The 20,160-nt window shown below is 45.3% G+C and overlaps 1 protein-coding gene across 2 annotated transcripts in view; it reads right to left on the bottom strand.

The window, feature by feature from the left end:
• Nucleotides 1-20,160, bottom strand: part of NID1 (nidogen 1) — a 95,629-nt gene that overhangs the window by 31,870 nt on the left and 43,599 nt on the right. For both annotated transcript variants that reach the window (XM_024761500.1, XM_024761501.1), the window contains exons 10-12: nt 14,108-14,233; nt 7,574-7,723; nt 6,052-6,174 (exon numbers count right to left, since the gene is read on the bottom strand). In XM_024761500.1, the coding sequence (XP_024617268.1) occupies nt 6,052-6,174; nt 7,574-7,723; nt 14,108-14,233 (399 nt within the window). The remainder of the gene's footprint in view (nt 1-6,051; nt 6,175-7,573; nt 7,724-14,107; nt 14,234-20,160) is intronic.

Below are 20,160 nucleotides of genomic sequence, written 5' to 3'. Positions count from 1 at the left end.
CTGTTCTATACGACTTTCTGCATCTATGTTTTATCTTACAATAAAACGGTAGAAAAAAGGAGAGAAAATGGGAGAAGAGGAAGTGGAAGTAGAACTCCAGACAACCCTCATGAGGAATTAAACACTATAAAAGGGAGGAGGAATGGGACGGCAGTTGGGGAGGGGTGGAGGCTCAAGGGAAGTCCTCATTTGTGTCTTTTTTTTTTTTTTTGCGGTACACGGGCCTCTCACTGTTGTGGCCTCTCCCGTTGCAGAGCACAGGCTCCGGACGCGCAGGCTCAGCGGCCACAGCTCACTGGCCCAGCCGCTCCGCGGCATGTGGGATCCTCCCGGACCGGGGCACGAACCCGCATCCCCTGCATCGGCAGGCGGACTCTCAACCACTGCGCCACCAGGGAAGCCCCTCATTTGTGTCTTTTAGATGAGAAATGGCTTCTCTGCAGGCTGATTGGAATTATCCAGTAGAAATGGAAAGAATAACCATCCAGGATGGGGGAGGCTACCGCAGGAATGGCAATTTCATCTCAGACAAACAATAATCTGGCACATTAAATTAATGTTGATTGGAAATATATGATTTGACATTTGGTTAGTATTTAATATGCAAATGTGTTTTGCTTTTATAGTTATAAAAGAAGTTGATACCTAGATTTCTCCATAATAATCTAAGCCAACCCTGGAGATCTTAAAAATGTTTTTCTTTCAAAAAGGGTCTTACGCAATTTTGAGAAAAGTTGCTTTAGAAAATTCTTTTCTATAAAGAGTTCAAGAAACCTTTTGTAAACTAAGAAATTATTCAGACCTCATGTTCCTTATTTACAAAATAAAGGAGATGAATTACAGAATTTCTGGAGCCCTTTCCAGCTCTCAGTGGGAAATTCAAGTTTTCTAACAGTGGGTTTGCTTGAAACAAAGTGCAAACTGTAACACAAACAACAGACACAGAGCAAACAAAAGGTACATGTTAAAATCTTCCTCAGTTTTCCTCCCTTTACAACTGTATTATCCTAAATGTTTTCCTCTTTCCATGCAGCCTTACTTTCTGAACTCTTTAATTACCTTTCTGTCTATAAATGGCTATGGATCTGGAAGCAGTAAGCTGGTAAGCGTGCCTGGTGCCAAGCGTAAAGAAAAGTGATCAAGCATCCCCAGGTTTGGTACTTGTCCTTAAAAATTCGGGCTTTACATCTCTAGCCCAGGATTCTTCATACTCCTCTTTCATCCTCTAATAAGCTCTCCTATATTCCAAACCTCTACCCAGTTCCATTCCCCCAGACCTGTCACCTCCTCATATTCCCACACTTAGGTAGTTCCCTTTCACACTGTAGGAGGGTTGGCCTGTAACTAACAGTATCAGCAGAAGTGACAGCATTGTCATGTCCAAGGTTAGGTTACAAAAGACTGTGGCTTCCATAAAAAAAGAATGAAATCATGCCATTTGTGGCAACATGGATGGACCTAGAGATTATCATACTAAGTGAAATAAGTCAGAGAAAGACAAACATATATCACTTATATGTGGAATCTAAAAAAAAATGATACAAATGAACTTATTTACAAAACAGACTCACAGACATAGAAAACAAATTTATGGTTACCAAAGGGGAAAGGGGTGGGGGAGGGATAAATTAGGAGTTTGGGATTAACAGATACAGACCACTATATATAAAATAGGGAAACAATAAGGACTACTGTATAGCACAGGGAAATATATTCAGTAACCTGTAATAACCTATAATAGGAAAGAATCTGAAAAAGAATATATATATATACATATACATATATATAACTGAATCACTTTGCTCTACACTTGAAACTAATACAACATTGTAAATTAACTATACTTCAATTTAAAAATGCAAAAAAAGAAAAAAATCTTAAAAAATTTTTTTTTGAAAAAGACTGTGGCTTCCATCTTGGGCACACTCCCCTTCCTTACTTGCTCTGGAGGGAGCCAGCCCAGGTCTTAAGCACACTTAGGCAGCTCCGTGGGGAGACCCATGCTATGAGGAACTGAGGTCCTCCATCCAACAGCCCATAATAAGGCCTGCCAACCACCATAGGGATCCTTCAGCCCCAGATGAATCTCAGAGAAGATGGTAGCCCCGCTAAGGTCTTGACAACAACCTCTTGAGATACCTTGAACCCAGATCACCCAGCTAAGCCCCTGAAATCCCTGCCCCACAGAAACTGTGAGATAATATACATTTACTGCTTTAAGCTGCTAACTTTGGGGGACAATTTGTTACACAGAAATAGATAGCTAACATGGCAGCTTTCAAACTTCCTGACCACAACCCATAGAAATGCTTTCCACTCTGCAATTCAGGACACACACGCATGCTTACACATACACACACATGCACACACTCAGCCATGCACTAGACAAGCATTCACAACTATTATTTCATGAAACAATACTTATTCCTACTGCATATATTCGGCATACTCTATTTTCCTGATTATTGTTTTCTTTTTCGTTCCATTCCATTTTAAAGAAAATGGTAATAGTGCCCCACTGAGCTAATTTCACAATCCACACATGCATTTTGGGCAAAGAGTGCAGAAGGACAGTGGGGAACAAATCATCATTTTTTTGGTTTTGTTTATCATTGGCTGATACTGCAGTAGCCATGACCTTAACTGACACACCCCTAAAGCTAGTTTAGTTTTTTATTTTTTTTAACTAGCCCCTCTGTATAGAGTAGGTACCCAAAACTGCTCAATGTCTAATCCCTACACTTCATTATGTTTGGTAATAGGAGTCCAGATAACACTATACTTAATTTTTCATTAATATTTCATTAACTATTTAGTCACACAAAATTTAGAAAAATATGATGAAAACCTGTGTTCATATTCCAGCCAGGAAAAAAAAAAACATTAGAAATACAAATGCAGACCTTGTGCAGCCCTTCCCAACCCAAATTCCCTCTCCTACCATAGAAGTAACCTTTATCCTGAAGTTTTTGTTTCTCATTCCCATGCATGCGTTTTATAGTTTTATTGTATATGTTTATACATATGCAGGTTTCTTTTCATACAGGCTTATATTTCATATAAATGGGATCATACTGCATATATCCTTTTATGACTATTTTTTTTAATACGTAAGAAGTAAATTTATTGAGAGAGAGACACACTCCGTAGACAAGAGTGTGAGCCATCTCAGAAAGTGAGAGTCTTTTATGACTTTTTTATGCCCAACCTGCTGTGGAGATTTATCCATTAACTCTAGTTCACTCAGATTTATTTATTTACTTATTTATTATTTAATGTGTTCATTCATTCATTTATTTATTTGCTGCACCTCGCGGCTCGCATAATCTTAGTTCCGCAACCAGGGACTCAACCAGGGCCCTTGGCAGTGAAAGCGCGGAGTCCTAACCATGGACCGCTAGGCGATTCCCTCTAGTTCACTCATTTTAACTCCTGTATATTATTTCATGGTATGAATTGTACCCAGACTCATTTGTCCATTCCTCCTGCTGGTAGTCACTTAGATTTTTTTTTCTGTTATGAACAATACTCGATGGACACATGTATTTCTAGTGTACATTCTCTCTCGAGCATATAAATAGATGTTGAATTTATTAAGGAAACTGGGTTAAATACCTAAATAATCCTAGCAAAGAACTCTGATTGGTTTTATCCTTGTCCCATTTTTGTATCCCAGACTACAGGTCTGGCTTTGTTTCTGTTTAGTCAATAGAGCCTCGAAAATGGGGCGAGGTGTCGGGTTAAAAGAACAAAAATAAAAAATGAAACATCTGCTTCCTTTTGAACTGGAGATGTGAAGGAAGCCTAAGGAGATAATGCCTTAGTCATTTTTAATAGCTGCTGGAATGTCTTAACTCAAATTATCATGAACTTTTCTCTGTGTAACCTGCCTATCAGAATCTGTGGGGAGAGCCGTGTCTTTTACCCATAATTTCAGGAACAAAAGGTTGATCCTGCCTGGGTTCATCTAGGCTGGGGATCAGCAAACTTTTTCTGTCAAGGGCCAGGTAGTAAATATTTCAGGCTTTACAGTCTCTACCACAACTACTGACCTCTGTCTTTGCAGAATGAAAACAGCCATAGGCTATTCATAAACTAGAGCATGAGTGTTCCAATAAAACTTTATTTACAAAAACAGGCAGTGGGCCAGATTTGACCTGCAAGTCATAGTTTGTTGAGTCCAGTCCTAAGCAGAAGAAAACAATTTAGACCAGCAATATGTAGTATTGTATATAGAAATTTAAACTTTAATCTGATATTCTTCTCCTTTTAGATGGTCAATTATCCTAAAAACTGGTCACACCCAGTCCTGTTCAGAGTGCCAATAAATAATTATCAATACTATTATACACTGCCGGTAGGAGAGGTGCATCCATTTATATCCTCAACAACTATAAAGAGCTATGAGCCCCAACAGCGGCCACGTACTCCACAGCATACTGGGGACATGAAAATAAAGTACACAGGCACCCTATGCTCAAGGCACTCAAGGCTAGTGAAGGGAGGCAGACATTGAAATGGCTTGTAATTGCTCAAAAAAGTGATGAAATGGAAATTTCCATGTATCTCTTATTGAAACATTGACAGTGGCATAAATATATTTTGCCAGCAACAGCAGCAGCAATTAAAATAAGTAACAACTCAACTGGCTAACTGCAGTCGGAGGCGTCAGATACATCCTTAATCTCATGACAGGGTACCATGTGATTTCAGGAACTGAATCCAGGCTGGAGTCCATCGGGCTGACCTGAGTTTGAGACTTAGTTCTAGGACGTACTACCCCTGGGACCTTGACTGTGCTTTTATCTCTGCGTTTTAGCATCCTCTATGTAAATGGAAATAGTAATGGTACTTACTTTAAAGAGATGATTACGAACATTACATGAAATAGTGTAGGTAAAGCACCCAGCACACAGTAGGCTTCACGCAAATGGCAGCTAATTATACGTATTCATTCAACAGCATTTGTTGAGTGCCTCCTAAGTTCCAGGATCATTCCAGGTACTGAACTAGGGCTATCATTATCCTCATGATCTAATGAGATACCACGAAAGTCTCAACTTTAGGGCTTCCCCGGTGGCGCAGTGGTTGAGAGTCCGCCTGCCGATGCAGGGTACACGGGTCCCCAACATCTAAAAAAAAAAAAAATTCTCAACTTTAGAAGCTGCACAGTCCAGGTGTAATAGGTGGTACACCCAATTCTGTGGAGTCCTCAGCCTGCCTCTTCCCACAACTGGTGGCCCTTCACCTCCTCCACCCCACCCCAGCACCATTCCCCGTGACTCTTAGGAATCTGTGATGGTTAATTTTAGGTGTCAACTTGACTGGGCCACAGGGTGCCCAGATATTTGGTCAAATATTACTCTGGGTGTTTCTCTGAGGGTGTTTCTGGCTGAGATTAACCTTTCACTCTGTAGACTGAGTAAAGCAGATGGCCTTCCCTTAGGTGGGTGGGCCTCATCCAATCAGTGGAGGGCCAGAATTGAACACAAAGGTGGACCCTTCCCCGAGTAAGAAGGAATTCTCCCTTCCTGATGACTTATGGATGGAACATGAGCTTCCTCCTGCCTTTGGATTCAGACACTGGCTGGGTCTCCAGCTTGCCAACTACAACCCCTGGGACTTGCCAACGTCTATAGTTGTGTGGGACAATTCCTTCTGATAAATCTCTTTAAATATATTTCTCTCTCTCTCGCTATATATACATACACACACACACACACACACACACACACACACACACACACACACATCCATTAGTTCTGTTTCTCTGCAGAACCCTAATACAGATAGCTCTTACCCTGTATTGCTCAAGTCACAGGGATGACCAGCCTCCAGGCTGCCAGCACAGTTCTGATCCAGGTGTGGGACCCCCAGAGTTGTGCAGTGTGCAACCCGCATTCCGAATACTGCAGCTGTACTCTGATCGCCCACCTCAACTCTCCACGGAGCCTCCCACGTCCCCACCTCGCCTTCTCTCCCAGGGCCATGTACTCAGTACTCATGGACAAGGTAATGACCCACCAACTCCAAACGTCCCCGACACCTTACCTCCAGGCACGCAATGGAAGCCGTCTCCCTGATAACCAGGTTTGCACTGGCACGTGAAGGACCCTGGAGTGTTGTAGCAGACGGCATCAGGGTGACATCGGCTTAGTTGGCATTCATCCACATCTGCAAGACAGCCACCAAGCCCAGGGATAGTGAGATTCCTTCTAGAATTCCTAGTTTCCAGAATAATATAAGCCACTCGCTCAACTTTTGGGGACTCAGTTTCTGATCTGGGAACAGTGATTTAGGAACTCATCAAACATTAATCATCAAAACACTAACTCCTCAATTTCTATCGAGTGTATTTACAAATGTGTTTCCCTTTGATGTTTTCATGAAAAATCAAGCATGCAAAAGGAAAAACGAGAGGATTTTTTTTCATTATTTCCTTCTCATCATAAACGAGAGCTTCAGAAATGTCTGAGTTTGGAGACAGATGACTAACTGCTTGACAGAAAAATCTCAAAGACCAGAGAAAATTCACATGTTCAGTAACAAAGAGAAAGTATTTCAGAAATTATAATCTCTTAGAGAAGCTTGGACTTCCCAGAAATACTCCATGGTATAACGTTAAGTAATTTTGCAAACCAGGGGACCGGGGAACGGTGTTCAGAGTTATTTCACTTAAAATTATCTCTAAGAGCACCCTGGCTGCCAACAATGGACTGATCTGAGGTCTGAATTTTGTGGAACCATTTATTCTCTGCATCTGAAGTCATTTATTCAAAAAGGGGACTTCACATTTTTGGAACACAAGATTAGAGCAGGCCAGGTGAATGACTGTATGTATCTTATTAAATAAAAGGCTGGACTTTAAGCTCCATGTGTGTAAGGATTGTTTGTCTTTTCATGAAAGACAAACAATCTCCTCAGTCCCTAGCAGACAGCAGGTGTTTAATTATTGCCTGAACGAGCAAGTGACATGGAACAAAATGGTACAGGGAGGACAAGTGTCTTCCCCAATGAGAACAGCCCCCCAAAGAAAACACATAATTCAAATTACTAGAGATACAAAATACAGCCCATCTACTCAACAGAGTTGAGAGAAGAATTCTCTCTTTTTTTAAAAAATTTTATTTTATTATTTATTTTTGGCTGTGTTGGGTCTTTGCTGCTGTGCGCGGGCTTTCTCTAGTTGGGGCGAGTGGGGGCTACTCTTCGTTGCAGTGCACGGGCTTCTCATCACGGTGGCTTCTCTTGTTGCGGAGCACGGGCTCTAGGCGCGGGGCTCACTAGTTGTGGCACATGGGCTCAGTAGTTGTGGCTCACGGGCTCTAGAGCACAGGCTCAGTAGTTGTGGCGCACGGGCTTAGTTGCTCTGCAGCATGTGGGATCTTCCCGGACCAGGGATCGAACACGTATCCCCTGCATTGGCAGGCAGATTCTTAACCACGGCGCCACCAGGGAAGCCCGAGAAGAATTCTCTTGAATTTGGAGTTGAGTCAGTAATTAGCATGTGGTAAGTATCACCCAGGGAATTTTTTCAGGTTACACAGGGAGGAAAGTCAGAGTGACCACGTACCTTGGCAGGCTCTGCCATCCCCAGAGAAGCCTGGCAGACAGGAGCAGGTGTAGGAGGAGCCTCCCAAATAGATGCACTGGGCCCGCTGAGAGATGTCACAGTCATGAAGGCCAGTCTCACAGTAGTTGATGGGGCGCTGGTCCACGACAGCTTCAGACAAAAGGTTGACACGCAATGTTTGGAAGAGTCCCCTGAGCAGTCCCAGGGCCCTTCCAAGCAGTGTAGTCCACTAAGGTGGACCATGCCTGGACCCCAGACCTCCAGATATCTCTTCAGGTTCATCCCTGCTCCCCGCTGGATGGTACCCCTGGCTCTCCTCCTGTTTCCTCCCACCTGGATCCCACCTCTGATAAGTCTTCACAGCCTGCCACTGCAGGGGGTCAACCGGCCTGGCTCTCGACCTCAGCTTCGCCCCAGGGCTCTGTCTCAGGCCACTCTCCACACCTGGTCCCCGAAACCCAACTTTCCCTTCATCTGGATGTGGAGGTGGAATCTGCAGGTAGACACGCTTCCCGCGGCACCTCTGTTGGTGGAGCGTTTGGAGCTGAGGATCTGAGACTTCCACGGTATCTTTGCCCTCGGCTCACTGGGCGGGTGGAATATTCACTACGAATGCCAAAGTCACCCACGTCCCACCAAGGAAGGTGAAATAAACTTTCCCAGGGAAGTGAGACAGGGATGGTAGAATGACTGTGGGCCTCTGGGGTGGGCAGCCCTGGGTTTCTACTAGGTGCATGAGTCCACCATATGGCTTTGGGTAAATCATAACTTCTCGGAGCCACAATTTCTTCCTCTGTAGAACAGGAATGACTTCCAGCTTGCCAAGCATGGGGAGGCCCAGTAGATGGGACTATTATTTTCTAAAGGGTCCTGATGACAAGACTCAGAGAATGAGATTGTAGGAAGTAGGCATGTGACATAGAGGCTAGAAAATCATACCCCATCTTGTGCTGTTGCCTCAAGATGAAAGTCAAGGACTAAGGTCTAGGGGGTGATTTCCAACAGCTGGTTCAGATACTCTGGGATTTGTAAGGCACTTTAACTTCTGGTCTTAAAGCTCTAAGGCCCAGGTCAAAGTCCTGGCCCTCACGATGCCAGAACAGAACACTTTCTTCCTGCAAGGAGGCCCTCAGGGTTTAGATTATCCTGGATACAGGAGGACTCCTCAACTTTATCCTCAATGAGTCCTCCCAAGATTAATTCCAGTTCATCCTGCCTCAAGTGCTTCGGCAGAGAGAGCGCCAAGCACTGTCAGGGGACAGGTAAAGAAGAGGATCCTCTTCAAAGGTCTGCGCCCATGAGAGGTTAGCAAAGTACCGTATTGGTGGATGGAGGCCCAGCCTGTGGACTCAGCTGTTTAGACTCCTGAAGTTGGACTGTTAACTAACTCCCATGGGACAGGGACCATGGAACCAAGTCTGTGGGCCAAAGGGTTACTGGATTTTAAATTGCTACAAGTGGTCCAAATTTCTTTCCACACAACAGTAGCCCAGATTACACTGAACCAAACCAAGGACACACTGTTTCCTTGGGCCACTCCTGTCTTCTCTCACTTTTCATCGTTTCTAACATTCTTCGTCTCTCCAGGGTCCTCTTTCCCCCAACTCCTTCGGCTCACAAAGTGTGAAAGGGACACTCTCAGAGAAGTGGGACCAAAAAAAATGTAGGGGAAATATACCCAGACAGAACAACCAGGAAAGGAGTCTCACTTCTCTTCCATAAAATATTCATGTCATTAGAGTGCATAAGTGACCATTTTACACATTGTGTTCGCTCCAGCCTCACTGTGCCCCACCCTTGGTAACAGGGGAGAACCTTGCTGCAACATGGGTAGGTCCTAATGTCCCCTGCCCTGCCATCACCTTCACCTTTGCTTCTTTTTTTTGGCCAAGCCGCTTGGCTTACAGGATCTCAGTTCCCCGACCAGGAACTGAGCCCCGGGCCCACGGCAGTGAAAGTGCAGAGTCCTAACCACTGGACCGCCAGGGAATTCCCACACCTATGCTTCTATAATCCTCAATCCCTTCCTAGAAAAGGGTAGTTTATAATTTAATTGCTTCTTTTTTTTGGCCAAGCCGCTTGGCTTACAGGATCTCAGTTCCCCGACCAGGAACTGAGCCCCGGGCCCACGGCAGTGAAAGTGCAGAGTCCTAACCACTGGACCGCCAGGGAATTCCCACACCTATGCTTCTATAATCCTCAATCCCTTTCTAGAAAAGGGTAGTTTATAATTTAATTTTTTAAAATTTATTAATTTATTTATTTTTGGCTGCGTTGGGTCTTCATTGCTTTCCCTAGGCTTTCTCTAGTTGCGGTAAGCAGGGGTTACTCTTCGTTGCAGTGCGCGGGCTTCTCATTGTGGTGTCTTCTCTTGTTGTGGAGCACGGGCTCTAGGTGTGCGGGCTGCAATAGCTGTGGCTCGCGGGCTTAGTAGTTGGGGTGCACGGGCTTAGTTGCTCTGTGGCATGTGGGATCTTCCCGGACCAGGGTTCTAACCCATGTCCCCTGCATTGGCAGGTGGATTCTTAACCACTGCGCCAGCAGGGATGCCCCTATAATTTAATTTTTTAAATCACGTTTTCCTTTATGTAAGACCATTTTTCACGCCAGAGCAATTTTCTTCTGAGGGAAGCTTTAGAACTTTACAACTCCTTTTTCATTTTCAAAGTATACAAAGCATTTTTTTTCTTTTTCTTTCTTTATTTTTTTAACATCTTTATTGGAGTAGAATTGCTTTACAGTGGTGTGTTAGTTTCTGCTGTATAACAAAGTGAATCGGCTATACGTATACATATACCCCCATATCCCCTCCCTCTTGAGTCTCCCTCCCACCCTCCCTATCCCACCCCTCTAGGTGGTCACAAAGCACCGAGCTGATCTCCCTGTGCTATGCGGCTGCTTCCCACTAGCTATCTATTTTACACTTGGCAGTGTATATTTTTAAGCAAAATATACAACAACACGAAGGAGACCTTTTCACTGATTTACACAAGAGCGGCCACCAGCACATCCAGCTGTGCTTCCCTCAAAGGCTCCTAACCCCGCAGGCTGGCAATCTCCTACAATTCTCACCCTGCCTGTCAACTAGCAGGGGTACAGGGTGGGAAGGAGGGGAAAGTTTTGGAGAGGACAGAAAATCAGGCTCAAAATGGGATTTAAAACCAGTATGGAGGTTCCTTAAAAAACTAAAAATAGAATTCCCACATGACCCAGCAATCCCATTACTGGGCATATACCCAGAGAAAACCATAATTCAAAAGGAGACATGCACCCCAATGTTCATTGCAGCACTACTTACAATAGCCAGGTCATGGAAGCAACCTAAGTGCCCATCAATAGATGAATAGATAAAGAAGATGTGGCACATATATACAATGGAATATTACTCAGCCATAAAAAGGAACGAAATTGGGTCATTTGTAGAGACGTGGATGGATCTAGAGACTGTCATACAGAGTGAAGTAAGTCAGAAAGAGAAAAACAAATAACGTATATTAACGCATATATGTGGAACCTAGAAAAATGGTACAGATGAACCGGTTTGCAGGGCAGAAAGTGAGACACAGATGTAGAGCACAAACATATGGACACCAAGGGGGGAAAGTGGCGGGGTGGGTGGAGGTGGTGGTGGGATGAATTGGGAGACTGGATTGACATATATACACTACTATGTATAAAACAGATTAACTAGTGAAAACCTACTGTATAGCACAGGGAATTCTACTCAGTGCTCTGCGGTGACCTAAATGGGAAGGAAATCCAAAAAAGAGGGGATATATGTATACGTATAGCTGATTCACTTTGCTGTACAGCAAAAAACACATTGTAAAGCAACTATACTCCCATAAAAGTTAATTTTAAAAAATTAATTATAATTACATGGTCAGTTGGGGGTTTTACTTTTCTAGCTCCTGCATTTCTGAAGAGAACCCTGGACTGTGACCTGGCATGGGCAGAGCCGAGGAACTGCCCTGAGATGCTGCCACCCAATGTGACATTGGTCCCCGAGAGACACCTGCAAGGCTGGCTGGGGCCAGGAAATGAGACAACGCGGAGAAGGGAGGTGATGCCAAGAAGGAAGGACAAAACGAGGGAAAGAAGCCACGTGTTACAAGGAGAGAAAAGGGCGGGGAATAAAGAGCCTTTAGGAGAGTGGTTTCACAGCCTCTAGTTACTTTAAGTTCTGAGAAAAAGATCACAAAGATGAATGATTCACAATAATTTTTCCTAACAACATGACAAGAGAGGGAGGGGGAGAACAGGAATGCTGGGTGAGCCAGGCTCATCCTTTAGCCTAAGCCCAGCCCTGTTCCCCCGACCGATGGGCAGGTGCATGGTGCCGTGTACTGTACAACTCGGGGTCCCAACCTGCCCATGCTCCGTACAGGCCACGTATCACAGGGGGCAACTGTATCTACACATAAAGGTGATTTGCAGGCCAGCTGAGGCTCTTTTCCTTTGTGTCAGCATACTTTGCACATTCCAATTAACTAAAAGTTTGCACCCAGTGGAAAAGAGAAAGTCACAGGCTTGCAGAAAATGACAAAGATGGAAATCCACAAAGCAGCCCCTCCCCTAATGGATACCCATCCTCATGGAAAGACAGTCACCTCTGGCCATCCACACACCCTGCATGAGCGCCCAGCCCCTCACAGTTGTCAGGACACAGAGCCGGCCTCCTAAACCATCCAGATTCTTTCCTCATCCTTCCCTGCTCTGACCTGACAGACATCGGTCCCAGCCTGGGCTTCAACCCAGGACATAGCTTTAACAAGGAATTCCGGGAGAGTGAAACTGACCAGTAAATTATCCAGTGAGGAGCCAGACTCTGTGTGTGAATGCATTCAGGCAGACTTGGTTTCACGCAGTGAGCCATCTCTCTATGAGGTAAGTCTCAAAGGAGCCAATTAAAAGAGGCAAAAAGCCAAGTGGGATGGAATTGCACAGGGGGCCACAGGCAGGGGGAGAATCAGGAAACCTAGATGCCAGGTCTTGGTGGAACTTAATGATCTTCAGGTGGTTTTCACACTTGCTTCTGAGAGGCGGGAATCCATTATTCAAACAAAATCTTACTCAGAAATTGATATACAGGAAAGTGAAATAGTCCTTGCCTCCCCATTGGCAGATCCGGGGGCATCTCCAAGGGCTCCACGGGACACAGGAAGCCCATGATGCAGTCTAATCACCTCATTTTACAGGTGAGGAACTGAGGCCCAGAGAGGTTGTCTTCCTCAAAATCAAATGCCTAGGAGTAGACGTTTGCCCACCACCTGTCCTGCACCCCACCCTAGCCCTTCCATGAGGGTGGATCCCAGGAATGGCTGGAGACAGAAACTGAGGACACAACATGCCTCACACACGTCTGCCCCAGGACTGTCCACGTCACCACCCAAGGGGTAAAGGATCCACCACCAAAGCTTGAGCCGAAATATAATGCAAATGGTGCTGCCACAAAAAATAGATCTTTGAATCTCCTTCATCTCAAAAAGCAGAGAAGGAAGTCAGGCCAAATTCACAGAAATTGTTGTTCTTTATGGAAAAAAAAAGAAGAAGTAACTTTAGCAGAGCTGAAATCTCAGCTCTGTGCAAAGGGGACTGGCTGTCTCTCAGTTCACAGATGTTTGGGTCATACTCAAAATATGAGAACGGCCTGTTCCCTCCGCCCTCAAGACACCATCTCACCCTAGGACCTTGGCGGCCTCATCTGAATTTCAAGACAGAGCAAACAGAAAGCATGCTAGGGTTTGGTAAACAGCAAGGAAAGGAAAAGGAGATGGTTCACTGATGCAGTAAAAGAGGAATCTGTTTTAAATTGGGAAGAAATGTTGAGTTCAGATGGCCCCTTTAGCATGCTGCCCTCCAGACCTGGAAATCTCCAAGAATCTTTGAACTTGAAATTCTTGGAAACAACAGGTCAAAGTGCAGCAGTCGGAAAAAGTGGGGAAAGTTAAACAATCTGGCTCTTTGGAGTTGGCCCATCACCATCATCACCAAAATCATCAGCAACCTAAAGTATAATTAGCCTAATTAATAAGCTTAACTTCTAACTTTGAGAGGCTATGAAGTTATGCTAGTACCCGTGGCTTGTAAAATGGAAATACGTAAATAGAAAGGCTCCAAGTGGAGTTTTAGATGTAAATCAGGAAGAATTCAATCTAAGGCAGGTAACGACACAAATGCCTATAAGGTGTTCCCTCCACGTGAATCCCAGGGCCACTAATTATAAGGAGAAACATGTCTAATTGTTTGAATAGCTATTAAAAGAATAATGGAAAGAATTAAAAGGAATTTTATAAGAAGGGAAAGGTATTACCAGCGTAGACAGGCAACACTGCTTATTCCTTGTACCTGTGACTCTCCAGGCAGTCGGAGGGAAGGAATGAAGTCTGATTCACCTTTGTAAACTGTCCTCCCCAACAGTACAGGGAATCTTCCATCTCAGCCAGGACAACTACCTGGGGCAATACCATTCACACAGGTGCTGACATACGTCATGTGAATTACTCGTGTTGAAAAGTCACCCACAGAACTTACCCACACACGTTCCCTCCTCTGAAAACCGGTAACCCTCCACACACTCGCATCGGAAAGTTCCTGGGTGGTTATTGCAGATTGCGTGGCTCCCACACACCGAGGGCTGCTCTGAACATTCGTCAATATCTACGGCAAAAAAACATGTTTTTAAGACTTATTTACTGATTTATTTATTTTTGGCCTCGCCACTCAGCTTGGGGGATCTTAGCTCCCCCACCAGGGATCGAACCCAGGCCCCCTGCAGTGTAAGCGCCAAGTCTTAACCACTGGACTGTCAGGGAATTCCTCCCAAAGTTTTGTTTGAATGCAGACTCTTAAAAAAAAAAAAAAAAACACCTTTTCAAACACCACTAAACATAATAAAATAGAAAGCATTTTGGCATGCAAATGGATCCACTTTAAAACACACCTTTTTATATTCCAAAAATGATGTTAAAGAAATCTTTTTTTCTGTGCATAATTTGAGAGTGATCCCAAGGCCCGCCTCCTAAATAAATGTGGTGTACTTTGGTGTGCTCCCCGCTCCCCGCCCAACCTGCCCTGGTGTGCTCCCCGCTCCCCGCCCAACCTGCCCTGGTGTGCTCCCCGCTCCCCGCCCAACCTGCCCTGGTGTGCTCCCCGCTCCCCGCCCAACCTGCCCTGGTGTGCTCCCCGCTCCCCGCCCAACCTGCCCTGGTGTGCTCCCCGCTCCCCGCCCAACCTGCCCTGGTGTGCTCCCCGCTCCCCGCCCAACCTGCCCTGGTGTGCTCCCCGCTCCCCGCCCAACCTGCCCTGGTGTGCTCCCCTCTCCCCGCCCAACCTGCCCTGGTGTGCTCCCCGCTCCCCGCCCAACCTGCCCTGCCTTTCGGAGTTAGTTGCTGAGCCTGGTGCCCACTAACATCAGATGGGCAAATACGTGTTAGAAAGACGTGCAGACAAGTCTCCAGACTCTGAATAAGGTTCCTAAACTACAAAACGTAATTAAATATGCTCTTGTTCAAAAATATTTCCTTTCTCCAACGATACTGACAAAGCAAAGTGGGACCGTTTAAAGCCTAATTGTGACTCTTGGAACGTTATCCTGAGCTTAATGCACTAACAGGAAAACCATTAACTCATAAGATTGTGAGCGATGCTCTCCCACAGGACAATACTGTGGCCATCGCGTGGGGTGACTGGAACAAAGGAACGTATGCTCCGGAGCTGGACACAGCTAGGTTCAAATCCTGCCGCCTTTCCTTAGCAGCTTGTGTGGTCCCGGTCAAGTTGCCTCACTACTCTGCCTCAGTTTCCCCATTGGTGAGTACTCACGCTACTATCCCTCTTGAGGGGTTCTACTGAAGATTACAGAAAATGGATGTAAGCCTAGCCTGCTTGAGAAATGTACCTATTGGGACTTCCCGGGCCATCCGGCGGTTAAGACTCCGTGCTCCCAATTCAGGGGGCACGGGTTTGATCCCTGGTTGGGAAACTAAGCTCCTGCATGCCACGGGGTGCGGCCAAAAAATAAGAAGAAATTAAAAAAAAAAAAAAGAAATGTACCTATTATTATTATCCTACACTACCAGCCACAGGGGTGTTCCGATTCTAGGAACACAGCCCTCAGATGGCCACTGGCATTGGAGGCCAGTCTGTGGCTACCACTACAGGAAGGCTGGTTGGCCCAGATAAGAAATCAAGCTACTCTGTCATCACCTGGGTCACCTGTCCACTGATGGATTGAAATAAATACGGTCACACAAGATCCTTCTGTGCCAACCTCACTCTCAGAGTGCACAGGTACTTCTGGCATTTTTAGAACTCTTGGAGATGCGTGTGAGGAAGATTTTAGAGTGGCTGAGACCACACAACCCCCTCCCCCTCTCAGCTGCCCCTCCTCAATTCCATCATGTGCATCTTCCTCACGCCCCACCTCCGATGGCCAGTCCAGCCGGTCTCTTCACTGGTGAGGCAAAAGCCCTGCTGGCTTTTTGGACTACATTGCAGAAGACAGGCATTTTTGCCACTTCAGCCCCGTAGCTGGACCTATACTCAGAAAAAAACCCAAACCAAATGGCATTCAGCTTTTGAAACTACACTGCAATATAAGTTTCTGTGACGTGTTTAAGATACAAGATCTTGGGGCTTCCTTGGTGGCGCAGTGGTTAAGAATCCGCCTGCCAATGCAGGGGACACGGGTTCGAGCCCTGGATCTTCCTGATCCCACATGCCACGGAGCAACAAAGCCCGTGAGCCACAAGTACTGAGCCCATGTGCCACAACTACTGAAGCTTGTGTGCCTAGAGTCCGTGCTCTGCAACAAGAGAAGCCACCGCGGTGAGAAGCCCACGCACCGCAACAAAGAGTAGCCCCTGCTCGCTGCAACAAGAAAAAAGCCCACACGCAGCAAGGAAGAACCAACACAGCCAATAATTAATTAATTTTTAAAAAGATACAAGATCTCATATCACTTATATGTGGAATCTAAAATTTGGCACAAATGAACCTATCTACAAAACAGAAACAGACTCACAGCCATAGAGAACAGAATTGTGGTTGCCAAGGGGGAGTGGGGGAGGGGGAAGGAGAGGGATGGACTGGGAGTTTGGGGTTAGTAGATGCAAACTATTACGTTTAGAATGGATAAACAACAAGGTCCTACTGTATAGCACAGGGAACTATATTCAGTATCCTGCGATAAACCATAATGAAAAAGAATATAAAAAAAGAACGTATATATGTGTATAACTGAGTCACTTTGCTGTACAGCAGAACTTAACACAACACTGTAAATCAACTATACTGCAGTTAAAAAAAAAGATCTCAGACCAGAATGCAGCTCCAGGCACAGCTGGAAGGTTACAGAACAAAGCCCCTCCCAAGGCAGCCTCTTAACGAGCTGGAGCTGGGATGGGGGTGGAGGGATATTCAGCAAGTGTGGACTTTCCAGCTCCATCCACCAGCTGCTGCTTCAACAACACGGGCGAAAAAGATCATTCTGATTCACTGTGTTCTGCACTACAGCTCTCAGAGGACACTACAGGCCAGATGTCTGGACACGCTGTGCAAACTGCAGGGATCCACGGCTGAGGCTCAACTACCAAAGCACAAGAGCACAGAGCAGCAGTTTTCAATCAAAGGGACAGAACGCAATCACCAGGGGAAATTTTCCAAGCTTCATTCCACCCTTAGAAGGTTTATGGAAAGGGAAACTGCGTGTTTCTAGAAAGCTTCTTAGGTGATTGGAAGGATGCTCATTCTGCACACCCTACCTGGAGAACCACGGCAAACAGGACCTGGGGGCCCGTGGGATGAGGGAGGGGACGGTCCCCTAGCACTACCCCCACCTCCACGCAGGTCTACACATAAAATCCAAGCTAGGCCACTCCTTTTCTTTTAGAGCAAAACCCTAGCCATCTCCCTGCTATTACTTCACGGTCCTTACCGTTTGGAAATTCTTCCTAATGCCTAATTTAAGCCCTCCCTTCTGTAATTGGAGGCTAGGACTCTAATCCGTTCTTTAGTGGAAACAGTGAACTAGTGATAACTGTTCCTTATAAAAGATCACAATATCTGCTTGAAGACTATTGTTCTTATTAGTCATGATCTGGTCAACGTCTTCACTGGGAAGAGGTTTCCTTTCACATAAATCATTCCCTAACCCAACAGGAAAATCCTGGATTATTCTTGTAATCGCTGCTTCCTTTTTGACTTTTTTTCAGAGTGGCTACTTTTCAACAACTCTTAAGTTTCTCTAAAATGTGTCCTTTTCATAAACACCAGGCTCTCATTGGAGAAGAGTCTCGGGATTTATTTGTTAAATGCCTTGAGCGCACTCAATGAGAGACTGTGCAAAACCCTCTCTTACAGCCTCCCAACTGAGAAATATAGGGAAGCCATTCTGTCAGGCACCAGAGCTCTTGTGATTCAACTGGAAATCTCCAAATTAGCTCGCAGGGTCACTCTGCAGTGTCTAATCAAGCCCAGCCTTACTTTGAATGTCATCTATCATTATATCAACGCTACACACACTGAATGAAAAAGGCTCACCCTCATTCTCTTCAGAGGCACTTTCCAGGTCAAAATAATATGTGAAGTGATCTGCTTAATGCAATTTCCTATCAACAGCCCAGTGTCTCAATGCATTAACACTACGAGGCTTATTCTCGTGACCCAGAACAGAAAGTAGCCTGACTAGGAATATACCCACATTCCATGGTGCAAATCTGCCAGGGCAAAAGGAAGTGCGCACGAACACCTGTCTTCCTGGGCCAACACATCGGAGGGGTTTCCACGATAGCAACAGATTCCATCCATAAAGCAGGGCTGGTTGTGCCTTGGGAAAATGAAGCAAGCAGTCCCACCACAAGCTCAGGCACCAAAAGCAGAATTAGCCAGAGGTTATGGGTCAGCAGGTTGGGGTAGCTCCACGTTTTACTAATACAGTAATTCCCCTACATACGAATGAGTTCCATTCCAAGAGTGCGTTTGTAAGTCCAATTTGTTCGTAAGTCCAACAAACTTAGCCTAGGTACGCAACTACCAAAAGCATCTATATACCGCTGATTTTACGCATGCTTCCGGACATCTGGCCTTGAAATAAAGATACTGTACTACCATACTCTATACAGTACTGTACAGTAAAGTACACAAAAGCACAACCACTTATAGAGGATGCACGCACGTGACAATGTACACCAGACACGTGAACTAACTTACATGACGGGACACGCGAACGCACATTTGCAGCTTTGAAGGTTCGCAACCTGAAGGCTTGTATGTAGGGGACGTGCTGTATTCAGTTGGCTTATGAAGCTGAAGCACAGCTACATAAAGACTAAGGAGGTATAGGCTTCCGCTGGAGAAATGGGGGCACCTCATCCCTTCGTGGTGTCCATCACCATCACCATCACCATGGCCTGGGAGGTCTCTGCTCACACACACACAGTACCACAGTTTCAAAGTGGCCTGAGCCAATTTAGCCATTCAAGACTGTTGGGCTCTTTGGGGAAACACCGGGGCAACTCTGATGATCAGAGGTGAGTAGGAACTATGTCCCCTGCCCAGTGGTACGTTACAAGGGAAGCGAGTCTCAGATTGAATTCTACCACACGGACCAAGTCCTCAGCGAGCTGGCTAAACAGTGGTACAAGCTGTTCCCGGAAGCCCAGTCCCTGCTCTCCATCCTTTCAGACGTTCCAATGAGCACCTCACATAAATTTCACTCTGAAGTAACTGCAGCAATACCCCAGCAGCAGGATCTGCTAACCTTCACGTGAAATCAGCACACTAAAGCTGCCATTCACTGGAGGCATCCAATGGATTCAATTCAACGGATTCCGGACCCAAGGCATCGTTCCCAAATCCCAAGGCTGCTGGGCTCCCCAGATTCTTATGCCCCAGTCATTCAAGGGGGCTGCTCATCATTCTGGCCAAAGAGACATGTGCACACCCCCCATTTCACTAGGGAAGCTTACTTCTAGCACTCCTTGCATTTGCTGGTGAGCCCCTGTGGCAGGTTTAGGAAGCTCTGACATTCTTACCCTAGTTGCCTCTGCTGTATGGACTCTTCATGGAGTCAGGAGTCAACTAACCGCCTTTTGGCGGTGGATTAAAATTTAGTAACAAACATAAATATCAATCTGTCTACGTGAAAGTATTTAAAGTGAAATTATAAGCAATAAAATAAGTACAATGAAGACAGTATAATATACGCACTGGAGTCAGAGACTCAAGGTCCAACGTTCCAATGTCCCTGGCTCATCTGTAAAAATAGGAATAGACCTCCCAGCCATTAGGATGGCCGCTATCCAAAAAAACAAAACAAGTGTTGGCAAGAATGTGGAGAAATTGCAGCCCTTGTGCACTGGCGATGGGATATAAAATGGTGCAGCTGCTGGGGAAGACATATGACGGTTCTTCGAAAAAAAATCACACACAGAATTGATGTGACCCAGAAATTCCACTTCTGGGTATATCCCCAAAAGAGTTGAAAGCAGGGTCTCAAACAGATATTTGTACCCCATGTGCATAGCAGCATAATTCACGACAGAAAAAGAATTGAAGCAAAAAAAAAAAAAAAAAAAAAAAAAAAA

Source organism: Neophocaena asiaeorientalis, unplaced genomic scaffold (assembly GCF_003031525.2).
Source record: "Neophocaena asiaeorientalis asiaeorientalis breed wild unplaced genomic scaffold, Neophocaena_asiaeorientalis_V1.1 scaffold166, whole genome shotgun sequence".
Classification (NCBI taxonomy): domain Eukaryota; kingdom Metazoa; phylum Chordata; class Mammalia; order Artiodactyla; family Phocoenidae; genus Neophocaena; species Neophocaena asiaeorientalis.
This window is presented reverse-complemented; position numbering and strand designations above follow the sequence as displayed.